Source organism: Chlorocebus sabaeus, chromosome 25 (genome assembly GCF_047675955.1).
Source record: "Chlorocebus sabaeus isolate Y175 chromosome 25, mChlSab1.0.hap1, whole genome shotgun sequence".
NCBI classification, from domain to species: Eukaryota; Metazoa; Chordata; class Mammalia; order Primates; family Cercopithecidae; genus Chlorocebus; species Chlorocebus sabaeus.
In genome coordinates, this window is record NC_132928.1 from 1,123,883 (window position 1) to 1,151,550 (window position 27,668).

The window sequence follows — 27,668 nt, forward strand, 5'->3', positions numbered from 1 at the left end:
GGAACCAGCTGTCGCAGGTCCACTCAGGGACCCCAGGGTGGGCCGGGACTCCACAGGCAGTGACCAGCCAGGGGACCTCACAGTCAAAGGCAGATGAGGGTATGGGCTCCCCTGAGGGCTGCAGGTGGAGGGGACCCAGGGCTGCCCAGTGGAGAAGCAAGGAGAGTCAGAGAGGTGTGCAGGAAGCTACTTTATTCTTGCTGAGAGACAGGCTGCTGCCCACACACAGACCCCATGTCCACCCTGCAGAGAAGGCCAGAAGGGCCTGCAGAGCTGGGAAGCACCCACCCAAGGGTCTCAGTCACCAAGACTGCAGAAGAGGCAAGGCCATGCCAGGCCTGGCAGCTGTGACCAGGAGGGATGGACCAGGCCCACGTGGGAACAGGACAAATGCCCAAGGCTACATCCTTCATCCACAGTCCCAAGGCTCCTGCCAGGCTGAGAGGAAATGGCCCAGAGCTGAGGTCTTTGAGCCAGTCATTCTGACGTTACAAGCGCCACCCAGTCCTCCTGGCTGAAGTTGAGTGAGGTAAGAAGGGCCCAGGACCAGGGACAGGGAGGCCCTCAGGAGGCTCCTAGGGGCTGCTGCTGAGGCTGGGCAGCGTCCTAGGCCTCAAGGGCACGCCCCTCTCCCTGCTGCCCCAAGCCACCACAGCAGCAGCATCAGGGCTGTGCCCCCTCATCCCCATCCTTGTCTGGGCAGATGTGAAGGGTGACCGTCTCCCCTACTGTCCCAAAGTTGATGGTCTGGGTGGAAAGTTCTGTGGTGAAGCTGCACTGACCACTGTCCACAGAACGCCGGATGCGAGTGCAGAAAGACTGCGTCCAGGGAGCACTACCCACAGGCTGAGCCGGGGCTTCCCGCAAGAGGAAGGAGGTGCCCTCAAGGCTACGGACCTGGGGTCCTGGTGGTGATGCCCCACGGAGCTCAGGCCTAAAGAGGCCGAGAGTGCCTCGGGGACCCAGTGCATGCCCCACACTGAGCAGCACAGGCTGCCCCACCGTGGGCTCCCCGATCTCTCTCTGGATCACTGAGACCTCGCAGGGAGGGTCATCAGGGGCGCTGGGCCCAGGGCCACCACAGCAGAAGGTCTCCCCTTCCCCAGGCACGTAATCTTCCAGGTCAGCCAGTGTCAGCACGCGGCCATTGTGCGTGAGGATCTTGGGGTCACGATCCCCAAGGCTGTGTGTGTCCTGGGACTCCTCCATCACAAAGGCATCTCCATCTTCCCCCTCTTCCTCTCCCGCCTCCTCCATGGTGCACTCCTCCTCCAGGGTGACGCCGGTGTCCTCCAGCTCCAGGCTGCCCACGTCAGAAGCAGCCCAGTCCACACTGCCTCTGGCATCCACGCGGAAGAGGAGGGGCTCTCTGACGCTGACCATGGCTGTGCCCTGGGCCCAGGTCTCCTGGGCCAGCAGCTTGTTGTTGGAGTTGTTGGAATTGGGGTCCCCTCCGGGGGTCGCACCGGGCAGCGTGAAGAGATGCCCTGATGAGCTCCTGGGCACCTCTCTGGTGGGAGACACACCCTGCGGGCCCATCTTCTTCACCTGGACTTCAATGGTCTCCTCCACCTCCAACCACTTGGGCTGGGACCCCAAGAGTCTGGGCAGAGCTGGAGAGTGGGCCTCGGCCTCTGTCACGTACAGTGTGGGCACCACGGGCTTCCGGCCTGGCTCTGCCTCAGGCCTGCGGGGCTGGCCAGCCCCTGGCAGGTACAGCAGGTCAGGGGCCAGTAGGCCCGGCCTCAGCGGGCTGGCAGAGCAGCGGGAAGGTGAGCGGGAGGGGGACTTGCTGGAGGACCGTCGTTGGCCACGTGGGCTCTTCACCACAGTGGTGATGGTCTCTTCTCTGGGGGAGGGAGGAGAGGGCCCAAGAAAAGATGGGCACAGTGCCCAGGATTGCCAGGGCAGCGTAAGAGCTCAGGTTATTGTACCAGCAAGCGAGCGGTGAGAGTGCACAAAGAACTCTTACACATACATGTGAGCCCAACCTGCAGAGTCCTCCACCCCCTGCCATAGAACCAAAGAAACAAAGCACAAGGTCCCATGTGGCCAACCTCAGTCTCTGGTGTGCAGATCTGAAAACAAGAGGTGAGGTATATGGGGAGGCCCGTGCCGCACCGCAAAGGCAAGTGCCTCCAAAAACTGGGTCACATCCTAAGTGCAGTGGCCCCAGTGACAGTCTCCCCTCCAGGTCCATCCCACCAGCAGGCTTTGTGCTTTGTATCATGGGGGACAGTGAGTGGCCAACTCTAAGAGGGCAGGGCCTGCACACCCTGAAAATCCTCAGCCAGGGATGGGCTGGACAGCTCATGCCGCGGGGGCGGGGTGGGGGCTGAGCTCAGCCCTTTTCTCCTAGCCTTTGGGTCTGAGAGTGTGAGGCCTGGAAAGGCTTTAGGCAGGCCAAGGAAGAAACCTGGCTGGATACCTGGCCCCAGACTTGGCTTGGCCGTGATGAGCCGTGTGATGTCAGACAAGCCCCTCCTCCTGCCTGGTTCCATCTCCCAAAATGGGACTGGGGAGGAGTGATGGAGGCAGAATGCAAGGTCGGCTGTATGTGGCTGTGCATGGAGCACTTTGCAAGTTCTCTTGTCTGACTCTGCAGTAACCTGGGAGAGGGTCTGATCCCACTTCATAGGGGACAGAGAGGCTCAAAGAGGCTCAAAATCTGCCTGGGGCCAAGAGGGAGAAGTGCAGCAGTCAGCCCAGGTCCTCCTCTGGTGCCCGGTGTCCCTGACCTTGCTGAGCACTCAGAGCAAACTGAGTAACAGGTAGGGAAGCAGAACGTGCTGAGTAACACACAACACATATCAGTTCCCTGCCTATTACTCATTTTGCCCTCAGCCCTGCACTTCCCTCAGGCTCAGGGCAAGGAATGTGGCACATACGAGGTGACAAAGTTGTCACCACGTGAGCTACTGCCAGCTGTCGTCTTTGTCCAAGGTACTGCCTCTCTCTCGTTTAGCTTTGCTTTTGTCTAATTCAGGGCTCCATCTGGAAGCAGTTGCTCCCAGGGATGAGCCCAGAGATGTGTGACCACCCCTTGGGGTGCACAGCAATGACAGGTCCTGCCTCCTCCAGCCCTCAGCTATTAAGGAGGGAGTGATGTATTCCACTTAACTGATGGGGAAGCTGAGGCTCAGAGATGTGGCCCACTCATGCCCACAGGCTGCTTTCCTGCCTCACACGCAGGCTCTAGGGCAGTACGCTTGTTGCTGAGAGCCTGGACCAGGCCCCATCTGCTCACCTCACGTTGCCCGATCTGCTGATGCAGGGTGGTAAGTTGAGTGCAGCCCAACAGGTGGATGGGGATGGGGACTCCTAAATATCCCCCCAAATGCTGGACTCACTGCTACCCGCACAAGGACACATGGGCATCCTGTACTGATACTGCAAGCACAGCACATGGGGTCTGCCTCCAAGCCCTGTTTCCTTCTCGGGTCTACTGCCTCCCTGGTGCCTCTACCTGTGCGGTCCACCCTTGGGTTCAGCGCTATGCCTATGCAGTTGGCTCCCTCCATTCCTCAAGCTGAGTGGGTAAATTATTCTTTGCAGGGTGAGGGCTCCCACCTTCCTAAGCCTGGAACAGACTGGACTTGTATGCTTGTAAATCACCTGGTCCTCCCTTCCCTAGGCATGAGTCGCCTCTGAAGCTTTGCCAGTGGGGCATTCTGGCTCCATCTCTGCTCCTCCTTTTCTTATCCATAAAATGTAGATAATAATAGTGCTCCCAAAGGGACAAAATGTAGAACTAATCTATGTGAGGCTCTGGCACCATTGCATACCTCCAGGAGTGGGGTGCTCACGAGCATCCAGGCAGTCCCATCTATTGTGGGGTGGCATCATAGAAGCAACTTGCTTTAGGGAAGGAGGGAGACAGCCAAAGAAAGGTTAACCCAGGATCTCAACAAATGTCTGGCAATGGGATTTTCCTATAATAGGGCCAACTGAAGGCCCCTTTTGGAGGTTGTAGGCCCCTTGAGAACTAAGAGTTTTCCCGTGCTGGAGCTTCTCAGCCATCTGGCCTTAGGAAACCATAGTCTTTCCTGTCTCCTGGCTTTTCCAAGCTCTTCCATCACTCCCACCTGCACACACCTTCTATTGGAAGTCCTCTCAGATTATTCAGGTCAAAACCAACCCTACATTTATGGGTTCACCCAGTTCTAGTCCTCTTGTGTTACTTCAGCAGCAGCAGCATGTGTGATTTTGCTAAATCCTTGAGGCACTGAAGGATGAAGAAAGAGACGGTGGGCGTGGCACTGGGGAAGTGGGATCTCCGCTGGCTTCCAATCATTAGCCACCCGGAGCTAACCTCCTCTCTTCCCTGAACTTCAGTTTCCCCATCTTCCAAATGTGAAAATCAGGCTTGGGGACCTCTAAGGGCCCTAAGGCTGTGCTGTCCACTATGAGTGTACTATGTAAATTAAATTCAAATGAACAAAAATTAAAATTTAAAATTTGTCCTTCAATCACACTAGACACATTCCAGATGCTTCAAAAGACGCATGTAGCTAGTTGGCTACTGTAGTGGACAGGGGAGATAGAGAACATTTCTTTTTATTTTTTTTCGAGACAGAACTTGCTCTATTACCCAGGCTGGAGTGCGGTGGCGTGATCTTGGCTCACTGCAATTTCTGCCTCCCGGGTTCAAGCAATTCTCCTGCCTCAGCCTTCCGAGTAGCTGGGATTACAAGGGCCCACCACCACACCCGGCTAATTTTTGTATTTTTAGTAGAGACAGGGTTTCACCATGTTGGCCAGGCTGGTGTCGAACTCCTGACCTCCTTGGCCTCCTAAAGTGCTGGGATTACAGGCGTGCACCACTGTGCCCAGCCAATATAGAACATTTCTATCATCACAGAAAGTTCTGTTGGACAACACTGTCGTAAATCCCAGGGTGCTGAGGATTAGAATTCTGTCTCTGGCCCACTGAGGAAAGCAGCTGTCAGGCCTAGCACCTGATGAATCCCTGGATGAACCACTGTGAAGTGTGTGGAATAAGTCTACTCTGCTGAAATAGTGGGACCATGGAGTGTACTGAGGCCCTGGAAGAGAGAGCTGTGAAGTGTGGAGGTAATCGAGGCCCCAGGGGAAGGTGCCTATGCAAGGTAACTGCAAGTACCTGTAAGGTGCTGGCAGTCAGAGGGTGAATGTTACGTGAGCAGACAGGCGGCAAGCAGGTGGCTAGGCCACACGGGCATGATCCAGGCAGGTCAGTGGCATGCAGGAGGCACTGCAGTCAGAAGGAAGGTTAGGAACACGCCTGCACTTACATGATGACGGTTTTCTTGGGGACTTTAGTCTCTTGCTCAGTGACTACAAAGAAAACAGTCGGAATAGCGAGGGTTACAGACCAGCCAGTGCTGGGGGCTGAGCTATCTGAGTGGCACAGCATTATAGTCGCCTGCTAAGCTGCCCCTGGGCAGGCTGTCTACTCAGAGCCCTAGTTCTCTGGTCTCTGACATGGAGGTGACGATGCCTGTCCTGAGTGGCTGTGGAATGAGGGCTGAGGACAATGTGTCCCCTCGTGAAGGCAGGACCCACTGTCCCTCTCGAGGGTCTTGCAGGGTCTTGAGGGTCTCGAGGGTCTGGGGGGAGAATGAAGACCCTACCTACGCTCCCAGCACAGAAATCCCAGCTTCTCCTTCAACCCATGTGCCAAGGGAGCCCTGTGAATTTGTCAGACCTACAATCCCACTTCTCAGACACAGAAACCAAGTCCTAGAAGGGAATACATGGCCTGTGGCTGCATAGGGAGCCAGCAGCTACACTGAGGCTGAGGCAGTTGGGGCCTCTGTTATAAAAAATCCTCAGGAGAGAGGGACTCTGGAGTCCTGAAAGTGGCACACCTGAGCTTTGTGGCACAAAGCCACAGAAGTCCTGCCAAGAACAGCCCCAGGGGATGCCTGGGCAGGGTGCTGAGCTCCGAGTGAGTGTCAGCCCAAATCTCCCTATAGGAGCATCCTCAGTTCACACACTCCATGGTCTCTCTTGGTTTTCCTAGCTGCCTCCCTCCCCAGAGTGAGCAGGATGGGGCCTGTGGTTCCAGCTATGGGATGGGACGCATCTGGGATCAGGCAGCTCCTCCTTCCAGTTCACCTCAAGGACTCCTCCTCTGCAGCTCCTGGGCAGAATCATCAGGGCACAAAGATGGCCCCCTCCCAGCCCTAGCCAGCTGGCCAGTGGGCAGTCCACAGGCCACCAGCACCTTCACATCTCAGTGACCCTTCCCAGCACCCTGAGGGAAAAAAACAAGCAGGAGGCCCAGAAAAGTCAAGTAACGTGGCCTGGGGCACACGGCCTCACAGCTCTGGGTCGGGAGTGGGACACTGTCTGCTTTGCTAGATTGCCATGTGGAGAAAGGCTTTACACCTGTCTCAGATGAGAAGCACGTGAATTTCAGGGACTACCTGCATCTATATGTACACTTGCAAGCCACACGTACTGTGCATTTCTGGGCACACACATATGCAAATGTGTGTACGTGCATGCATATGTGTGTGCACGCACATGTATACATATGTGTAAGTGTGTATTTCACAGGCTCCCCCTGGAGAGAGGAGTGCCCATGGGAGGAGAGAATGAGATCCAACCAAAAGGCTCTGTGTGTTTAGACTAAGCTGACCCCAGAGAAAGCCAATGTGTCCACCACCTGCAGGCCAGTGATGGGAACTACAGAGTGATGGGGAAATCCAGGGCCTCCCCACTCATCCTCCCTGTACTTGGAGCTGACAGCCAGGCACCTCTGCGCCCATACACTCTCTGGCACCTTCATTCATGTACCTAAACTGCCACCTGATCGACTGTGGGCCAGAGTGAGTATTTGCGACCATGGGAGGAGTACAGCCGTGCGCAGCGTAATCCACAAGCAAGGGGGCAGCGCCCACCCCGCAGAGGCCTGCCAGGGCCTGTTCAGGCTGCAGAGCTGCTGGGTTAAAGATGAAGCAGCAGGATAGGAGTTAGAAGCGGGGAGGTGTTGGCTCCAGCTTCAGGCTCTTCAAGGACCTGCGTTCTTACCTCGCTGAGGCGCCAACACCCTGTCCAGCACTGGTGGCCTCTCTCCCCTGCCACCCCCTCCTCCAGACCCAGAGAGAGACTTGTTGTGACAGCCAAGTGAACGACTGTGGAGGACACTCCTGTCACCAGCAAGAGGCAGCCCTGGGTGTCGCAGTGTCCCAGCTGGGCACCTCCCTGGCCATGAGACACAAGACTCATGGGAGGCTGAGGTGCTGGCAGCTCCAGAAGCAGTTGTGTGTGGTGCTGTGGCCACCAGTTGTGGGGCTGATGGAGGTCACAGGGCCCCCAGAGACACGTCAGACATGGGGCACTCGCAGTCAGGGGTTGGCCAGTGCCTGTGGCACTGTGTAGGCTGAGGAACAAGGACATTTGCCCAGCAAGGGAGGGGTCTCCCTGAGGGTCATGGAGGGTATCAAAGATGGCCCAGCTCTGTGGGGTCCAGATGGGCAACTGGCTTTCAGACACTGGGCACTGGGAGAGACAGTTGAGGTGGGGTTGCAGGAGCCAATGTTTAAGACTTGGAGGACACGTATTCCAACCCACAGTGAGAGTTGCAGCTCCGCCAGGTGTTGAACCAGCCTCCACTTGCATGTCCCCAGGGAAGGGAGGCTCAAAACTTGTCCAGATGGGCAGCCCAACTGGGAGCCCAAGACGGATGCCCAATGACCCCCTTCCCATCCTGGCTGCCCTGCCCTGAATAAAGCATCCGGGAGCCTGGAGGAATAAGGTGATGTGTCCCACCTCTCCCCCGGCCCATCACCTTCCACCCCTAGTGAGGTCATTTTGCAGCCCAAGGCCCTCCCAGGAACCCAGGAGCAGTCCCAGACCAGGCCAGGTCTCTCCACAACCAGCCCTACCCTCAATGGAGGGGTCAGGCCCCTGACACTTGCCCCTTCTCCTGGGAGCCAAGTTGGGGCCCAGCGGCCTGGCCCTCTTTAGAGATGTCCTTCCTACTGTTCCTGCCGCAACCTCCCCACTGCCTCCTGTCCACCACCGGCGAGCTGCCCTGGGTGTAGGCGTGGCCTCTGTGCACAGGCTTTCCCTCTCTGGACCGCAGCAGGGCTTTGGGAACCCTGCTCACCCAGAGTGACCTCTTCAGCCTCCACTCAGGCTCTGGGCTCAGGGCCCACGCTCCACCAGCCCACACAGGTGCTGCCTCCAGCCGGGGGCTGGGACTTGTGCCTGGCCCACAGCAGCCTCCTCATCTCCCATCTGTGGCTCTCCCTGCCCCACGATGCCAGCCCAGCCCTCCTCCAGTGTCCTCCAGGCAGCAGACCCTGACTGGGAAAGGTGAGAGTCATGTCCCCCCAGACATGGCCAGGCCTGTGAGGGTCCAGCGTGGGTCTGAGCTGTGGGGAGCTGCCTTAGTGGCAAGGACAGGGGTGGGACTTACCTTCCACTGCCCCCGCGAGCTGCTCCCTGTGGCACTGCTCCCGGGCCTGCAGCGTGGGGCTCTGAATGTGCAGCTCTGCACTAGCTCGTGTGGAGCCCAGCCGGTTCACCAGCTGCAAGGACAGCAGGGCTGGCTCAGAGCCCAAGGCTTCTCATGGGCAGGGCCCTCTCCCTGTGGCCATGTTGGGAGCATGGGCAGCCTCCATCCTGGTGTGTCCCCCACAAGGGGAAGGGCCCCAGCCCAGCCACAGCATCCCTGGGGGACCCACATGGCCCTAGGGTCCCCTGCAGTGATGAGGATGCTCTCCGTCTGTCCTGTCCATGTGCAGCTCTGAGCATGGGACATGGGGCCAGAGCAGCCAGAGAACCGAATCTGTAACTGAACTTAACTTCATTTTATGTATGTTTTAAAGCTGGGTCTCGCTCTATGACCCAGGCTGGCGTGCAATGGCACAATCTCAGCTCACTGCAGCCTTCAACTCCTGGGCTCAAGGGATCCTCCCACCTCAACCTTCCGACTAGCTGGGACTAAAAGTGTGCACCATTGTGCCTGAGTAATTTTTTAGTTTTTTTTGGTTTTTTTTTTTGCCTATGCATTTTCTTTTATTTATTTATTTTTATTACACTTTAAGTTCTAGGGTACATGTGCACAACATGCAGGTTACATATGTATATATGTGCCATGTTGGTGTGCTGCACCCATTAACTCGTCATTTACATTAGGTATATCTCCTAATGCTATCCCTCCCCCCTACCCCCTCCCCACAATAGGACCTGGTGTGTGACGTTCCCCTTCCTGTGTCCAAGTGATCTCATTGTTCATTTCCCACCTATGAGTGAGAACACGCGGTGTTTGGTTTTCTGTTCTTGCGATAGTTTGCCGAGAATGATGGTTTCCAGCTGCATCTATGTCCCTACAAAGGGCACGAACTCATCCTTTTTTATGGCTGCATAGTATTCCATGGTGTATATGTGCCATATTTTCTTAATCCAGTCTGTCACTGATGGACATTTGGGTTGATTCCAACTCTTTGTTATTGTGAATAGTGACACAATAAACATACGTGTGCATGTGTCTTTATAGCAGCATGACTTATAATCCTTTGGGTATATCCCCAGTAATGGGATGGCTGGGTCAAATGTTATTTCTAGTTCTAGATCCTTGAGGAATCGCCACACTGTTTTCCACAATGGTTTAACTAGTTTACAGTCCCACCAACAGTGTAAAAGTGTTCCTATTTCTCCACATCCTCTCCAGCACCTGTTGTTTCCTGATTTTTTAATGATTGCCATTCTAACTGGTGTGAGATGACACACCAATTAGACAAACATAAACCCTGTTTAAGAGACAGGGTTTCAATATGTTGCCCAGGCTGGTCTCAAACTCATGAGCTCAAGGGATTTTCCTGCCTTGGCTTGCCAAATTGTTGAGATTACTGGCGTGAGCCACAGCACCTAGCTTTGGATTTAACTTTAGTTGATTTAAATTTAAATGTAAATCCCCATGCATGGCTAGTGATGGTATTAGTGCAAATCAAGAGCTCACTTGGGTCTCTGGCTTCCCCAGCCAGAGTGGTGTGGGGCAGGCTCCCCATAGGCTCACAGCGGCAGCTACATGGTGGGGGGTGGTGGCCAGACAAGTGCCCCTGGAGGAGCTGGACAGAGGCCAGCGCCTGGGGTCTGGGGCACCTACAGTTGGCACACAGCCACCATGACCACCACAACCACTGCAGGCTTTGAAGGGCCGGAGAACTGGGACTGGGCCCTACCCTGGGGAGCCCCTGCCCTGGCCCTGCAGACACAGTGGCTGGAGCAGAAGGCAGCTCTGTCCACCTGTAGGCTGGACTTCTCCACAGGTAAAAGGTACCTGAGCAGGGCCAGGCTACACTGGATGACTGACACTCCATTTGACATGAATGACAAAATTCATGAGGCCATGCCGGGCCCCCCAAAGGCAAAAACCAAGTGGCATCCTTGAAATGGCCAGGGAAGCCAAGGAAGGCATCCAGATTGACATGGGAGCCGAGGAGAGGCTTCGGGGCAGAGGAAGAATAAGGCCAGGGCATGGGGCAGTGGTGTGGCCAGGGATGACAGTGACAGTGGCATGGTGGCCCCCGCCTGTGATGGGGTGTGAGAGTGGCATGGTGGCCTCTGGCCTGTCATCAAGGAAGGGTGTAGCAGTGGGTATGGTGCCCCCTGGCCTCTGCCAAGAGCCCTCCACCTTGAGGACAGGGCCTGGGCTCTTAAGCCCCTCCACAATCAGACCCCAGAGGACGGCCAGCACGGATGGCCTGGGCCCCGACGCAGGTCCCCACTCCTGCACCCCTCACCTCACACTCGTAGAGCCCCAGGTCCTCCTTGCCAGCCGCCCGGATTACCAGCACTAGCAGGCCGCTGCGAGGCTCACTCAGTGTCTGGAACTTGCTGCCAGGGGTCAGCAGGGCCCCGTCCTTGTACCACCTGGAATCCACCCGGAGGGCACATGAGGCAGGCAGGACTCGGGCCATGCTCTACCCCACCGGCGACATCCTCCTATGTCCTGTCTCAGGGCAAACCCGGCTGTGCTACCTGTGCTCACGACCCAGCTGCCCTGCCTTCAGACCCCAGGGGTCCTCAGAGAGCCCACCCTTCCAGAAGCCAAGACACAGCCTGGCCATGTCCTCCCGGCTGAGGGGTGTCCCACATCCAGAATGAACCAGAGCCCCACAAAGCCCATTCTCAGCTGAAGGCCAATGGCCATGTCCAGCCCAGCCCTGACACGGGAACACATGGTCCGTGCCCCATGCTCCAGGTGGGAGCCGGCCCCCTCATGCCCCATCCCCAGGCAGGCCTGGGCCCCACCTGATCTGCGGGTATGGGGCGCCTTCGATGGTGCAGGTGAACTGGGCATCCTCTCCCTCCACAAAGGGCGAGGCCCGGACCTGGTTCATGAACCGTGGTGGGACTGTGGGGTTGTGGAGGGAAGAGACAGAGAGAGAGAGAGAGAGAGACAGATAGAAACATAGAGACAGAGAGACAGAGACAGACATAGAGATAGAGACAGAGACAGAAAGACTTACAAAGAAAGAGACACAGGGACAGAAAGATAGAGATGGAGAAACAGAGAGAGATAAAGATACAGAGAAGGAGAGACAGAGAAAGAAATAGAGAGAGAAAAATAGAGAGACAAAGAGACAGAGATGGAAAAACAGAGAGAAAGAGACAGAGAAAGAGAAATTGAGACAGAAAGAGAGAGAGAGACATAGACATCGAGACCAGAGATAAAGAAACAGAGACAGAGAGACAGATGGAGAAACAGAGACAGAAAGATAGACAGAGAGACACATAGATAGAGATGGACAAACAGAGACAGAATGACAGAAACAGAAAAAAGACATACAGAGACAGGGTGACAGAGACAGAGATCAAAGGACAGAGATAGAGACATACAGACATGGGCAGACAAAGACAGAAACAGACACAGTGCATCAGACACAGAGACATACAGAGAGACATAGAGGTGCCATGACGGAGCTGAGGCTGATGCCAGGGAAGGGGCTGCAGGGTCCCCACCCCTCCCAGTGCCCTCTATGAGCCCCCAGTGATCCCCTAAGAACATGGTTGGATGTCCATCCCACTGTCCCACCACCCCGCCACAGCTGGGCCTGCCATGGTGGGAGGGTCAGGGTGGCTCCTCCCCCAGGAAGGCCTCCGGGCTAACCTTGCACCAGGATCTTGCCCAGGGTACTGCAGTTGCCAGCGGCACTGGCCGCAAAGCACATGTACTGGCCAGAGTCTACACCGGTCAGGCTGTCCAGGATGAGGGCACATGAGCCATCAGGGTCTTCAATGAGGATGTGGTGGGGGTCCACCTGCACTGGTTTCCCATCTGGAAAGGACAAGCGGGGGGCCATCACTCAGGTGGGGACCCAGCGGCTTACTCCATTAGCGGGGAGAAGCTGGGCCTGGCCTAGGGGCTGCAGTCATGGTCGGGGAGGGGACGGAGGGGCCACACTTGCAGCACAAGGGCCAGGCACGGGCTCCCTGCTGGGTCCAGCTTCCAGGTTGACCTGCAACCCTGGAGGGAGAGGCTGACACGAGCTCCCATTCTCTCTGTGTCTCTGCTTCTCTGTCTCCAACTTTCTTCCTCTGTCTCGGACTCAGCTTCTTTCTTTGTCTCTCTGTGTCTGTTTCTATTTTCTGTCTCTGTCTCTCTTTCTGTCTCCTTGTTGTCTCTGCCTTTGTGTCTGTCTCTGACTCCACGTCTCTGTCTTTATCTGTCTGTTTTTCTGTCTGTGCCTTTTGTGCCTTTCTGTCTCTCTGTGTCTCTGTGTCTCTGTCTCTCACTCTGTCTGTCTCTCTCTGTCCACCTTGGACACTAGCTAGAGGCAGGGGGCAGGCCAAGGGACCTGAGCCCCACAGAGGACATCCTCTATGGGCAGCTGAGTCCTTGGTCACTTCAGTTCTCAGCAGTCCTGCAATGTTCCAAGGACCTCTAATGCACTGACTGCACCCCAGCTCACAGCACCTTGATCCCCTCTTCACCCCTGCCTGCCCAGCCTAGGGCCTGCAGCCCCTTCTCAAAATCACTGCCCACAGCCCTCCATGCCTTCTTTCCCTGCACCTGCTCCTGCGGAGAACACAGCAGCCCAAAGTCTCACCCCCAGCTCCACTCTCCTCTCCCAGGCCACATCCTCATGCCTCCAAATGCACAGCCTTCTAATACGAATATCTGAAGACTGAAGAATGTGAAGTAAATCACCTTGGTATGAACACACAACTGACTACACCTCTCTGGCCAAGGCATGCTTCCTTCCCAGGTGAGGGACCAGAAGGCACGGCCTCTCACTGTGGAGAACTCCTTCCCATATAACGTCTAAATATATAAAACAGGATCGATTCACATTCCAATAGTGTCGGGTGTAGCCCACAGATTGCTTAAATCACAAAGGTCACAACCAGCACTGACTTATGATTTGTATAGAACTATAAGAGATATATATTATATATATATACACACACACACACACATATATATACACATTATACACACACACACACGTACACACATACACATATATATTTGTAGAGATGGAGTCTTGCTCTGTTGCCCAGGCTGGAGTGCAGTGGGGGCGATCACAGCTCACTGCAGCCTCGACCTTCTGGGCGCAAGTGATTCTCCCGCCTCAGGTGCGCCACCATGCCTGGCTAATTTTTTTTAACTTTTTGTAGCAACAGGGCCTCACTCTGTTGCCCATGCTGGTCTCAAACTTCTGGGCTCAAGCGATCCTCCCCCCTTGGCCTCCTGAGTAGCTGGGACTATAGGTGTGAGCGACCCCACCCAGCTCAGAAATAATCTTAAATAATATTTTTCAAAAACCTTCTAGTTACCACCTCAGATCTCTGCACCCCTTTATGGCAACTCCAGAAAGGAGCTGTGCTCACACCCTCCAGGGCATCTCTTCCCATCCCCACTAAGCCCATCCCCTGGGCTCCATTTCTCTCCCCCAAAGCTACCAGCAGTCAGGGCCGCCATGCTACCAGCAGCTCTGTCCTCATCTTGCTGTGAGAAAACAATTCTCCCTGGAATTCAGATTCCACATTTCAACCCTCTGAGCAAAGGCACTCACAGCCAGGTTTAGAATAGAAGAAGAAAAGAGTAGAGTAGAAAGTAAGGATAGTGAAGCAGAAGATGCCCGTCTGCCTGGCTGTGTTCCAGGGCAACAGAGACAAAACGTTTCCATTCCTTTCCTGGGAGACATTTCTGCATCCCAGGGTAGGAAGTCATCCACTATCTCTGGAGTGAAGCATGGGCAGATGTACCAGCAGCCCCATAAAAAGAGCTCCAAGTCTCCTAAGATTCAGGATTTCTCTCTCGTGGGGCAACCCCTGCATGCAACTAACACCTGGTTCCATCGCCTCCTCACAGAAACGGCTGGGGGCAATGATGAGAGACACTGAGGCACTGCTGGTAAAAAGTCTTTGTCTCTGACCCATGAGTCTTGTGTCTTTTGTCTACATCTGGCTAGCAGGCTGGCTTGCAAGATTGCAAGTGGGATAAAATTTTGGGCCCTTCACAGTTTTTGATTTACAATTTTGGAGACAGGGAAGTGACACTGTCAGAGGCATGGCCTTCTGGAAGGAAAAGAAGAAGTGGCCCTGTGGATCTCTTTCTCTACTTTGTTGCCCTGCTAAGGAGAGAAACTAGGCAGGTAGTTGCAGTCTGAGAACTGAGGAGTGGGTTCAAACACAGACACCTGGGCGGTGCCTTGGTTGGCGCTTTCTCCAGTCCCTGCCAGGGACTTTGCTAGTTCAGCCTCAGTTCAACCACTTCACAATAAATGCCAGAGCCAGTGCTGAATCTGAAGGAAGACTCCGACCCTGTTCAGACCACAGCCACGGACACTCATACCTGAACTGAGTGCTCGGGTAGGGCCACCAGCAGCCACGATGGGCAAGGCAGGAGAGGGCTCAGCCCATCTAGCTCTGGCTGGTTCGGAGGGGAAAGGATGGGCACCAAGCCCGCACTCAGGAAGAATGGCCACAACTTGGGCGTCTTGTGGAGCAGCCTCCTGCATCCAGCATGCTGGCCTTCCATTCTTCTGGGGGTGACAGTAGGGGATCTATGTTTGCGGTAGAGACAGGGTCCTACCTCCATGGTTGGCTGAGCCACGGAGGTGTGTCTTGTTCTGTCATTGTCCTCTAACCCCTTCCATCCCCTCTATACCAGATCCTTTCCTGGCTCAAGCAACTTCCCCGAGATGACAGACTCCCCCAAGGGAAGGCAGAGGGGACACGGCAGGCAGTGCATGGACTCCTCCTGCCATGGCCTGCCAAGCAGCCAAGATCACAGGCATGTGACACCATGCCAGGCTCAGAGATAATTTTAAATAGGTTGGCAGGTTAAAGACACCTCTTCCTGGGGCAATGAACAATGAAGTGAATCAAGGCTGCTGATGGGGACACCCTGGCCAGACTGCCAAGGCTCCTGTGCAGAGCCCCCAGGACACCACATCACTAAGCCCCACCATAGGCAGGGTACAGACGCAGAATCTACATCACATGTCAGACTGAGGACATCCTGGAGAGACATTCTCAAGCCTACAGGAGAGGAGAACACATTGCATGTGGTGAACCCACTCTCCATCCTGGCAGACTGCTCCTATGAACCCAGTGTTGGGGTTCAGAAAACAAGACCCCAAAATAAGGGCCTCCCAAGCAGCCTCAGAAGCAAAATTATCTCTCTGACCTTCTCCTCCCCTCCTGTCTCTAGCCCCTCATTCTCCTCCCAGGCTGCCATAGAAACTAGAATCCCTCTTCCCCAAGGCGGGTCATAGAAACTAGAACACCTTTTTCTCTAAAGCCAGCCACAAAGCCTAAAAATAGGACTCCAATTTTCTCTCCATCTTTCTGTGTAAAACTTGGCCATGAAGAAATGATCGGACCTACTTTGTTTGGCTATAGATCCAAGACCCCCATTCCAGCAAGGGTCCTGCTTCTCACTCAGAAGGAAAGGACACTGCTCAGAAGGCCAAGAAGAATCCAGACACACAGGCATAGCAGGATGTCCCCACTCAGTCTGTTCTCACTAGATCCAACCCTATTTGCCCAATCCTATTTCAGCACAGTTGTCCATACTTTATGGAACCTAAGCATTAAAATAGACAGCTTCTTCTGGGTCTTTGGTCTTCATTCTGAAGGATCCAGTGTCTACACATTCAATAAATGTGTCTGCCTTTCCTCCTATCTGTTTGCCTTTTGCAAGCTGATTGTTCAGCGAACCTGCGGAGGGCCAAGGGGAATGTTCTCCATGGCCCCTAGGCCAGCTGCCCCTCTCCAGGCTCTCTGTGGAGGCCTACCTGCTATGAGGCTGCTTTGTGTCTCCAGCCACACCATGAAGGCGTGTGCCACGCACACCCCCTGCAGTTTGATGTCCTATGACATCTACCACAAGAGCCACTCAGCAAGGGGATGGCAGTCTGACTGTGCCCACCTCCTCTTGCCCTACAGACCTTTGGAAGGCAGTCCAGTCACCAAGGGCAGCTGTCCCCAGAGAGGAGCTCTCTCGTGCAAGCTGCCTACTGGTGGTTAGGAAGCAAGGGGAAGGGGAGGGCCTCCATCCATAGGGAAACCCAGGCTCTGCCGTGACCAACCCTCGGTGGCAGCCTGGTCCAAAGGGAGCAGGGCTCAGGGCATTCAACTGGCTTCTGGCAGGCTTTGATAAAAAAGATTTTGTTCCTCTTGAACCTAACCTCCTGGAGGAGAGGTCTCGACAGGTGGCAGGAGGGAAGCTCCTAAGACCCCAGGGAGCAGGCATTAATGACCCATCCGAGCCTTCCTCCAGAGGTATCCCAGGGCAGCCCTCCAAGCCATTGTGTTCATCAGCTCTCACCAGTGGACACCGGGATGGCCCCTCCCAACACACCCAGGCAAAACTCCCTAGAGTCCTTCCTCTCCAGCCCCGTCCTCAGTCATGGGCAGACCCGCGGGCCCAGTTGCTGTGGACAGGGAGAACAGGAAGGGCTGAGGGCCTGGATGGTGCCTGCAACACCAGGACAGCACTAGGTTATAAGGACTGAACTGGGGGCTTGGAGGCCGGTCAGCCAGCCCAGGTGACCCCCTGGGGGGTCATCTGGGAGGTACCATCAGTCAGTACTGATGTGTGCCTTCCTAGGAGTCCCCAAATTGTAAACAATAACTGTGTTCTCAAGACTTCCTGTGTGGGAGCCACACATGTGGCGGCTGGTGCCTTGGGATGGTCCAGGGCAGTCCCACAGGTTGGCATCTCCCCTGCTGAGAGGCTTGATTAAATGCAGCCTGAGTTAGACTGGAAGGACGGCATACCAGCCAGCGTCAGTCAGATTAGCCAGGATGGCTGAGGGCTGGGCACAAGTGTGGGAAAATCCCCGAGCGGCTGGAGCCTGTGGAAATAGGGTGGAGCTGGGTCTCTTGGGGCACAATGCCCCACAGTTGGCCAGCTCCTGCAGCCCAGATGCTCCAGACAGCAGTGCTCACAGAAGCAGACATTCCAGGACAGTGGAGCAGAGATGCCTCCCTCCCTGGAGACACCCAAGGTGATAAGATGCAGCCCCTGAAATCCATGGTGCAGCACATGCATGTGCAGGTTTCTCCCACACTACCCGAGAGCTGTGGCAAGAGCCTGTTCTGGCTGCTGCCTCACGTTGATGATGAATCATTTCTGTCTTGGACGTCTTGTGTCTTCTGTGTGTGTGCAAATAACTACACATGTATAATGTGTATATGTAGCATTTGTGCATGTTTACATGCAGATATGTGTGTAGTACGTATGCTTGTGTGTACCTATGTGTATGGTGGGTATATATGTGTACTGTGTATGTACGCATGCAGATGAGTGTGTAGTATTTATGAATATAAATATATGGTGTCTATGTGTGTAGCATGCATGTGTGTTGCATGTATCTGTGCATGTGTATTGTGTATGGTATGTGGCTGTGTACATATGTATATGTGTGCAGTATTATCTATGTGTGCACATATGTGTGGTCTCTAATATGTATATTTATATATGTGTACAGTGTGCATACATGTACGTGTAGCTGTGTATAAAGTGTGTGTGCATATGTAAAGTATGTACTTGTGTGTGTAATGTGCATGTATCTATGTGTATAGTGCATGTTTGCATGTATCTGTGTATATATCTATGTAGTTGTATAGGCACATGTAGTATGCACTTGTGCATGATGCATGTGCATGTGGTGTGTGTGCATGTATGTGTACCTGTATAATGTGTATCTATGTACATATTCATGTGTATGGTATGTATTTGTGTATATGTATTGTATACTATGCATGTATGTGTAATATCTGTATGTGTGGTGTACATCTATGTATATTACACATATAGTGTTAATGTATATGTGTGTGTAATGCATATATATGTGGTGTGTATGTACATATGCATGAGTGCGTAGCATGTATCTCTGTATGTGTCTCTATGTATGTGTGTGTACAAGTGTGTGTAATGTGTACGTGTGTAAACCGTGACAGGCTGACTTGCACATGTGTGAAGGGTAGAATGGGGACCCTGGCAGCCCTGGATGCCCCTGCCCACTCCCCGCTGGCCTCTCCCTGGCTGGCTTCCTGGGCCCCCACTTCCCTGGCCGTTCCTTCCCCTGGGTTCGCGTCCCCTCATTTCTGCAGACTCTGGAAGTGGGGGCTCTCAAGCCTGGGTGCTTGGCTTCACCCCCTCCACATGCACTCTGCGTCTGCATCAACTGGCAGGTCAGATGCTCTGTGAGCTGACAACGTCCCATTCGTCGCCTCTGGCCACATCCCTCTTCTGAGCCTTACTTGTACTTCTCCGACCACCCCTCGGTCCCTCTGCCAGCATCACTGCAGGCACCTCGACTCTGCAGGGTCCTCCCAGGCCTGCTGCTTCTTCCTCCCACCCAGCCCTGTCTGCACACCACCGTGCCTCTCCCCAGCCTTCTACCTTTGCAAACGGAACCACCCTGGTGGATGTCCAGCCCCAACTGTGTGCACATCTGGATGCCAAGCTCTTTCCACATAGCCAGCCACGCTATCAGCAAATCGGGCCAGCTCAACCTTCAACACACCCCTGGAATCCACAGCCATCCCTGAGCCCGGGTCCCCAGCTCCAGCACAGTGACTCCCAGGTTGGTGTCTCATGTCCCCTCTTGGCCCTCCCCAGCAGGTTCCTGGCATTACAGCCAAGGTGACAGATGACAGAGCCAAACTGTGTCCCTCTGCTGCTCAAACCCGACATGGCTCCAGCACAGCTCCCCAGGGAGAGGTCCGCAGCTCCTGGGAGGTGATCTCAGGCCCTTGGGATATCCTGCCTGGTAAAAGCATCTGTTCTCCTTGGGAGCCCTGGGCCACATGGGATCATCTATGCTGACCGTGAGATTTCTGAGATTCCTGGGGGTCCCTGGGCCATACAGCATCAGCTTGGCTTCCAGAAGGGCTGGAGCCCAAGGCCCACCACAGAGCAGTGAGTCACGATTCCATGGCTGAGCCTGCAAAACCCTGGACACCATAGCCAGGGAAGCACCTGGTTGGCACCACCCTGTGCATGTCATCACATGCTGTCACTGGGAGAAATGATGCCCCCAGGAGGGGACAACTGGAAGTTCATGCCTAGTGCCACCTGGACCTTTCCCTAGGTGGCTCTCCCAGGAGCTACTTTAACCTGGGCCCTTTGGCTGCAATCTGCCCTGACTATGGGACTAGCAGCTTTGCAGAGCCGAGTCCCCTCACTGAACTCCCTCCTCTCCACGTCTCGGCATCTCCATGTCCCCAACCATGCTGCCTTTGATTTGGAAGGCAGGTGGCAAGTGAACATATGAGGCCTGTCCTTTATGCCCCAGACTCCCGGCCAAATCCCATACTGGGTCCCCAGGGTCCCCAGCCCTCACAGCCTGTTTCTCTCGGGAGGCTCTTTTCTGTTGCAGGGCCAGCATCTTGGACAGGAAGGCCACAGCCCCCGGCCCCGGGGTTTACCTTTGTACCAGCTGATGACAGGCTTGGGTGTGCCTGTCACGCGGCAGGCCAGCTTGACTGTCTCACCCAGCTCGGCTGTGCAGTCAGCCAGCTCCTCTTCAAAGTCTGGGGGCCCTGAGGACACACACGGCCCTGAGTACTCTGCGGGGGGACATTGGGCTGCGGCACCCCCAGGTGCACCTGGCAGGTCACCTGCCCTGCACCACCAGCCCCACATCTGATGGTGTGGCCACTATAGGGACTGTCCCTTGTCACCCCTCATCCAAGGTCCCCATCCAGAGTCAGGTGAGTGAGGCAGGCGTGTGTTAAACAGAGAGCAGTGGGGGCTCGGGGGAAGATTCTGTTCTAGTTGAGGAAGCAGACCCTGGGCTGCCAGACCCTTCACAGCCCCTGACATGATCTGGGTGGGTGCCTTGAGCTTGGGGCCCCCATGGTATCCCCGACCTTGGGTCAGGGCTAATCCAACACCCAGCCCAGGGGCTCCCCATGAGGCTGTAGCCATCACATGCCACAGGCTGGTTGAGCCGTCTGTCCTAGGAACGAGCCCACCCCTCACACCCACCCAGGTAGGGACCTGTGCGGCTGCAGGAACAGGCTTGGGTGCCCCATCCCGGCTCAGCCACCTGGGCCCCCGGGGAGGTGGACACTCACGCCACACAGGCAGGGCCAGACGCTGCTGGATGCCACAGATCTCCTTCACCCACGAGTTCTTGATAATGGCTGTCCGTGCCTGCAGCAGGTACTTGCGCACCGAGTCCTCCCGCTCCTGCCACACCTCAAAGGCACGGTCATCCCCCTCCACCTGGTCATTCAGGTCGATGCTGCTCAGCTGTGGGTAGGGGAGGGTGTCAGCACAGGGATGGGGACACGGGCTGACCATCCTCAACAGATGTGGGACTCGATGAGGAAACATTCAGGCCACTCTGGACCAGCGGCTGCAGGCGTGGCCGCCGGCATCCACCCCGGAGCTGAGGGACAGGGAGCCCCGCCCAGCAGCCCGGAGCCCACAGACCTTCATCATGTTCCGGAACACGTAGCTGAAGGTATCGGTGCGGGAGTCTCGCCGGGGCTTGCAGATTACCAGGTGGTTGCGGAAGAGGAACACGTGACGGTTGTGGCCCTTCCAGGGCATTCGGGCCCCTGGCGCACCCTCCCACACGATGAAGTGGCCCTGGGGGAGGGTGTGGACTGCGGTCAGCCTGTGTTGGGCCAGACTGCTCAGAGGTGCAGACCCCACAGCCACCCAAGTACCCAGTGCCCTGCCCAACTCATGCACACACCCCCACCTCCTGGCAGCCCCAGATGCAAGCCCCCAACACCCCAATATCCACCCACCTCACACGCATCTCCCAGCCCCGGCCCCTGCCCCTCCCCAACCTGGCGGATGGGCTCGCCCAGGGCCTCCAGGGTGCCCGGGTACTTCTCCATGAGGGACACGTGCAGCTTGTTCTCGGCGCGCTGCGGCAGGGCAGACACCACGGCATAGGCCTGCTCCAGCAGCACACAGTTCTGTCTGTTCCGCGCCTTGTTGCGGATCAGCTCCTGGGGCCGGGGCGAAGGTCAGGGTTCAGACTGCTCCACAGGCTGGACCCCAAAAGACCCAGCCTGGGCAGAGGAGGTGGGGCAGGGGAGGTGGTGCCCACCTTCAGCAAGCCCTGGTATCGCTGCACCCGCTCCACCGGCTGCTCCAGGTAGTGCTGCAGAGGTGGCGGCGGGGGCTGAGAGGGGTCCCCTGCTGACAGGGCCTCCTCTGCATATTTCTGTGGGAACCAGGAGGGTGGATTTTAGGGCAGGAATGCAAGGCCCCCTGATGGCTGTGTCCCTGAGAGCTGGAGGGTGGGTCCCCAGGGTGCACACACAACTTGCACCCCAGGTGACAGCTGTCATCACCTACTGACAGGTGACAAGCACAGGACTTGGGCTACTGAAGTGGCCTGCCCAGGAGCACAGGGCTGCAGAAGCAGCTCCACCCGCATTTCTGAACTGAGGCCCAAGGGGGCCGCAGGGAGGCTGTGGGCAGTGGCAAGGTCGGGGATGAACGCAGGTTCTGATGTGGGCAGGCCAGGATGAACCCTGGAGGATGCCTGGGCTCAGTGAGCCTTCAGAGGGAGCCAAGGGCAGGCACTGAGGTTCAGGAGTCCATGAGCTCAGGCATGGGCACCTTGTAGAACTCCTGGATGGCCGTGCTGACGACCACCGACTCAGCCTGCACGCGCCCCACCAGGAACTCCAGGTACTGCTCAAAGGCTGCCTGGTTCTTGATGAAGCACATGGCCACGTCGTCATCTGTGTCGCATTGCTGCAGCTCCTGCAGGAAGCTGCCGTGAAGGGGGATGGCATCAGGACTCAGCCTGAGCCCCATAGCCTGGCCCTGAGCCCTCACCTCTGGGAGGAAGCTGGCCCTGCACAAGGGCTGGGGCCTGTGGCTTCTGGGGTTTGTGAGAGAATGCATGCAGACATGTGTGGGCATGCAAAGAAGTGCTTGTGTGCCGTGTTTGAAAGCTCACATGAATATTATATGTGTACATGTATGTGGGCATGCACATTTGTGGAGGCATGTAAATGTGTATGAGTACATGTGGCTGCATACACAGGCAGGTGGTGGGGGAAGGAGATGCTGTGTTATATGCATGTGTGCATGTACTCAAGTGTTCGGATGAAAGGATGTGCATGTACATGCTGGGTGTGCACATATGTGCAGAAGTGCATATGCATAGGTGTGCAAAAATAGTGTGGAGACATGTACATATGTGTGTCCATGTGTATAACATGTATACATGTACACAGGCATATATGTGTACGTACGTCTATAGGTATGCACTGTGGGCACACAGGTGATGTACACATGTATATGGGTGTATGGGTGTACTGTGTGCATGTGTGTGCATTTACAGATGTGCACATGTGCCATGCACATGGGTATATGCTGTTAAAGGCTGCACCTGTACACATGTATGTGTTCATGTGTGCACACGTGTGAGGGTGTGCATGCACGTGGGCCTGCGCACATGCCAGTTAGCTGTTGGTGCACCGCAGGCCTTCCCATGAGTAAGCCAGGTACACATGTCTGGGTTTCTGAGGGGAGGTGCGCTGAGGGATAAATCAAGTCAGCACAGGTTCTCTCCCTCCTTGGCTCCAACCCACCTGCACGAGGCCTGGCCCTACAGTGCGTCTATGCATGGACGTGTGTGTGTGTGTGTGTGTGTGTGGCCCCACCCACACACCTGCTGTGAAAGAGGCCGATGTCCCGCACATTGCGGAAGATGACTGCCTTCTGGCTGGCCACAGCTGCGGGCACGTGGGGGCAGCGCTCCAGGTGCTGCAGGTGGTGGCTCTGCAGGAACTGCAGCTCCTCCACGAAGGCCTGCTCAGAACTCAGCAGCTCCTGGATCACAGAGCTGGGCAGGAGGGGGCCGCCATAAGGGACCACGGAGCTCCTGCTTCCCGTGCAGGGACTGTGGGCCACGAGGCTCCCGCTCCCTCAGCTGCTAAATGGGAGCGCCTCCTGCTGCGCAGCCTGATGCCTGCTCACAGGAAGTGGGAGAGCAGGTGGAGAGAGGCTCCCTCTCGGACAAGGCCGGTCCCAACACCAGGAAGCCACCCAGATGGGTCCTGCCAGTACAAGGCTGGGAGGGCAGCTGCGGGAACCCAGGCAGCTCTGGGCCTGCTCTGCTGTCCTTGGCCCCTACCTGTCCCTGATAGGCTCACACAGGAGCACTGTTTCAAAGGCCCCTGCAGAGGAATCAGCATGGCCATGACCCCAAGACCTCCAGGGTTAGGGCCTGGACCCAGAGCCAGGGCAAGCAGCCAGCTTCTTTGGAAGACTGTCCAGTCAGTGGGATGCCAGTGCCACCACCTCCAGCCCAGCAGGCACTCACCTCAGCCTTGACTTGTATTCATCTTCAGACACAGCCTCCCCGGGGAACTCAGGGGCCTCAACAGCCCCCCACTCAGGTGACAGCTGGTGAGGGACAGGAGTATTCCGGTCGGGGTGCTGAACTCTGGCCCTGCCCTGTGGGGATTGGGCTCTCGCCCCTCAAATTGGGACGCCCCTCCTAGGGGTCTCCAGGACCCCTGAGGACCCCTCCTGCTTGGCCATTCAGGTACCTTGAGCCTCCTGTCCAGGTAGGCTGGTGACACCCAGCCCTGCCGTGAGGGGCTGGACTTGGTGGGCTTGGTGCGGACGAGCCAGCGCAGAGGGTGGGCTGCATCCAGGACCTCCACGTACTGGCCTTCCCGCAGTGCAATGGCATCCTGCTCAGCCCCCAGGGGCAGGTAATCGGCGGTGACCACGTAGATGTCAAAGATCTGAGAGGGGGGTGGGGGTGCTAAAGTGTTGAGACCCGGGAGGTGCCAGCTGGGCCTGCCGAGATCCCAAGCCACAGGGCAGGGATCCCCAGTCAGCACGCACACGCCTGGTTCCTGTCCCACACAGAACAGCAGGAATGTGAGAGACCTCCCCTGCCCCACCCCCAACCCTAGAGGTCACCACAGCCCTGGGGTCTCCAGGCCTGGACTGCCTACACTCAGTTACTTGTTTACCTTCTCCCCGTCTCCACACCCACTCCAAGCCCTAACAGGGTGCCTGGTACACTGGAGGCCTGAGACACATTCTCCTTTGAAGGAATGAAGGAGTGAATGAATGAACCAAACAAATGGCTCTCCAGGAAGGCAAATCTCCATAGGACGCTGTGTGGAGAAGACCCTGTTCTCACCAGTTCCTGCAACTTGCTGGGGTCCCACCTCCCTAAAGTCCCATGGGAGTCCTGCCTCCTGAGCCCCTCCCCACCCTTCACCTTCTCTTCAGGAAGGTCAGGGCCTCTCCCTGCCCTGCTCCCAGAGGATTCCAGCTGCCCACCTCGCCTCGGGCGTCACCATCCTCTGACTCTGAGGAAGACTCCTGGATGCTGGAGGATGGCCGTGATCGGCCGTGGCGGGGGGATGCAGATGGTGTCTTGGAGTCATCATCGCTGTCACCTCCAGGCACCTGCAGCTTGGCTGGGGGTGCAAGGATCATGACACCCTGGCCTGCCTCTGGCTTTCCAGGGCTCAGGGGAAGGGCAAACACCCCGGACACATCCCAGTGACCCTGGCACATGGGCCGCTGCCCCTCACCCTGCGTGATCTTGGCCGATACCATCTCGGTGATCTGGGAGGTCAGTTTCTGCAGGAACTCCTCTGTGCCCACCTCAGCAAGGGACAGGTGTCTGAGGGCCTCCTTGGCAGCCAGAGGCTCTCCTGGGGATACAAACACTCTTCTCAGGTTGTTGCGTGCCCCTCAGATGTGTACCAAGCACCCCATGCTGTAGGCCCATCTTGGGCCCTGGGAGCCAATGGCGAATAAACAGCCAAGCCTCCCCCGCATGGTGCTGATGTCTAGCAGGGAGATGATGAGACTAAGTGGCTGGCAAGGCGGGTGGCCGGTGGCAACTGGCCAGGATGAGGAGTCACTCTGGCTCATGAGTGTCAAGCCGAGGCATGACCAGGGGGCTGAGAATGTCCAGAGACAGAGGGCACGGTGGGGACTGCCAGTGGACAGTGGATGAGGGGCATTGGGGACAGAGTCAGCAGAGACCAGACCTGGGCATCAGGCTGCAGAAGGGGCCATGGGTCCAAAGCAGGGCTGTGTTGCCTCTGTTCTCAGTGCCCAGCACCTAGGAGTTCTACCCAGACCCTGGTATCTACACAGCCCGCTGGATGTGAGCTCTGTGTCCAGGGCTGGCCCAGGGACCCCGCAGGCTCCCAGATCCATGGGGATCAGACATGGTTCCGACACTAATCAAGCCTGAAGTCCAGGCATGGGTTGGTCCTGGCTGTGTGAGCAGGTGTCTCAGTGCTGTGCTGCTCAGGAGAGGCCTCTGAGGCCTGGAGCCACCCCCGGGCAGCCTCCTCCCTGATCTCAGCATCAGGGGATCACCCTGGCCCCTCACAGGCATGCACCCACCCTGACTGTACCTTTCCTCTGCCCACCAAGGTCAGCAAAACTCGCAGTTTCCAACCCCTGTGCTGAGACGGCTTGTGTGGTCCTAAACGGGCAAAGGGGGTGTCCTGAGAGGCCTGGGCCGGACCCCACCACCCTCTGTCCTTATGCAGAAGCTCCTGAAAAAAAGAGGGTCTGGGGACAACAGACCAAGATACTAGAGAAAGGGGCTCCATACCAGAGAGGCCCAACAGAAGCCTTCGCTTTACAATGGGGAAACTGAGGTGCAGAGAAGGAAGAGAGCTGGCCCAAACCACACGGCCTGCATGGGGCAAAGCCAGGACACGCTCTGGGACAGGTATTCTCCCCAGGGGCAGCGCTGTCCCGTCCCCCACTCCTAGAGCATCCTCCTTGGCCCTGACCGGAACAGCCTCCCGGGGCAACCCTCACTTACCCCTGCAGGAAAGTGGAAATCAGTGCTTCCTTCACTTTCTCCTGCTCCTCCACCTTAGACACTGTCAGGGAGGACCGGGAAAATCATCAGGACGGTGCTCCCAACCCCGGCACGTCTGATTCCAGATCTGGACTGGGTCCCTCCGAAGCCCTGAGCAGGGGCTGTGCCCAAGCTCACCTCCCTATTCCACTCTTGGCCTGTGGTCACCCCAACAGTGATGGGAGGAGAACAGGGGTTCTGTCCTCAGAGGGGCTGAGCAAGGCCCAGGATGCAGGGGGCTTCAGGAAAAGTCCCTGGAGCCGGCGGTGCAGAACCCACGGGGCCTGGGCCCAGAGGGGACTCTGAGGCTCAAAACCACCAGCACCACCAGGGCCTGACCCGTCTTGGGGTCTCCCTGGTGCTGTCAGAGAATGAGAAGAGGAAGGAGGGGGTCCCACAGGGTCCTAGCCCAGATGGTGGTAATGGGCAGTGTGCCCCAAGGAGACTCCAAAGCTACCCAGTGCCCACCTCCCATGCCCCAGCCCTCCACCCCCCCGCCCCCTACTCACGGCCCGAGACGCGCAGGCTGGCGGAGCAGAGGGCCTGGCCGGCAGCGTTGCTGGCGATGCACGTGTAGATGCCCTGGTGCTGCCGGCCCACGTCCAGCAGGACCAGGCTGTGCTGCTGTGCAGAGCTGGCCATGGTGTAGCCTGGCGTGTCAGGGCCAATCCACAGCACACCCCTCTCAGCCTCCTCCCTGAGCCAGTGCACGGTGGGCGCCGGGCGTCCTAGGGGCGGGCAGAAGGTGGTAAGCGCACCCCGCCAGGAGCGGGGCCTCTGGAGGTGGAGCCCTGTCTGTGACCCTCCCTCAGGATGATGTGAGTGGGGAGGGGGCACCTCTGTCCCATCCCCCAGCGGTGATCTTTCCACAGCAGGGGACAGGAAATGCCTTACCTTCTACCTTCACGGAGAAGGTAATGCTGGAGCCTTTCTTCACTTTCTTGGGGGTGAACCTCTCCAGCATTCGGGGTGGCACCAGCTGCTCATGCACATCTAGGGGGCACAGGGTGGCTGGCAGAGACCTTGGCACAGCCCCTACCGCCTGCCTCCTGGCCCCCGACGATGTCTGCAGGCCCCCAGGTGGCTCTCCACAGCCAGCACCTGGACAGCACCACGCTGTTCCCTCGGCCGGGCTGTCTCCTAAGTGCGCCCTCCCTGAGCCAGCCCATGGCCACCCACACCTCCACTTCGACCAGCCCTAGGGTCAGGCCCTCAGCACCCATGGCCACCTGGCCTCTCCCTGCCCGTCTGGGGCTGCCTCACCTGATGCAGGCTTCTCTTCTGGCTCATCGGGGCCTGAAAGAGGCACTAGAGTCAGACACCTAGCACAAACAGGACCCCGCCATGGCTCCTACTCAGCGCTGT

At 56.7% G+C, this 27,668-nt stretch overlaps 2 protein-coding genes across 2 annotated transcripts in view; both read right to left on the reverse strand.

Annotated features, from left to right (window-relative positions):
• The window catches only part of OBSCN (obscurin, cytoskeletal calmodulin and titin-interacting RhoGEF), a 164,786-nt gene that overhangs the window by 17,894 nt on the left and 119,224 nt on the right, over positions 1–27,668 (reverse strand). The window contains 20 exon segments of the mRNA XM_073011456.1: positions 8,411–8,522; positions 10,740–10,869; positions 11,251–11,353; positions 12,110–12,277; positions 19,891–20,004; positions 20,542–20,719; positions 20,903–21,061; positions 21,268–21,432; positions 21,534–21,650; positions 22,052–22,208; positions 23,115–23,288; positions 23,769–23,851; positions 23,998–24,198; positions 24,749–24,888; positions 25,006–25,128; positions 25,846–25,916; positions 26,265–26,325; positions 26,813–27,031; positions 27,198–27,296; positions 27,567–27,599. Coding sequence (XP_072867557.1) covers positions 8,411–8,522; positions 10,740–10,869; positions 11,251–11,353; positions 12,110–12,277; positions 19,891–20,004; positions 20,542–20,719; positions 20,903–21,061; positions 21,268–21,432; positions 21,534–21,650; positions 22,052–22,208; positions 23,115–23,288; positions 23,769–23,851; positions 23,998–24,198; positions 24,749–24,888; positions 25,006–25,128; positions 25,846–25,916; positions 26,265–26,325; positions 26,813–27,031; positions 27,198–27,296; positions 27,567–27,599 — 2,607 coding nt within the window.
• Positions 192–8,392, reverse strand: LOC140710224 (uncharacterized). The gene is made up of 2 exons (XM_073011455.1): positions 5,274–8,392; positions 192–1,849 (listed from the first exon to the last, which is right to left on the reverse strand). Exons 1-2 carry the CDS (start codon positions 5,393–5,395, stop codon positions 664–666), a joined length of 1,308 nt encoding a protein of 435 aa, XP_072867556.1. The 5' UTR covers positions 5,396–8,392; the 3' UTR covers positions 192–663.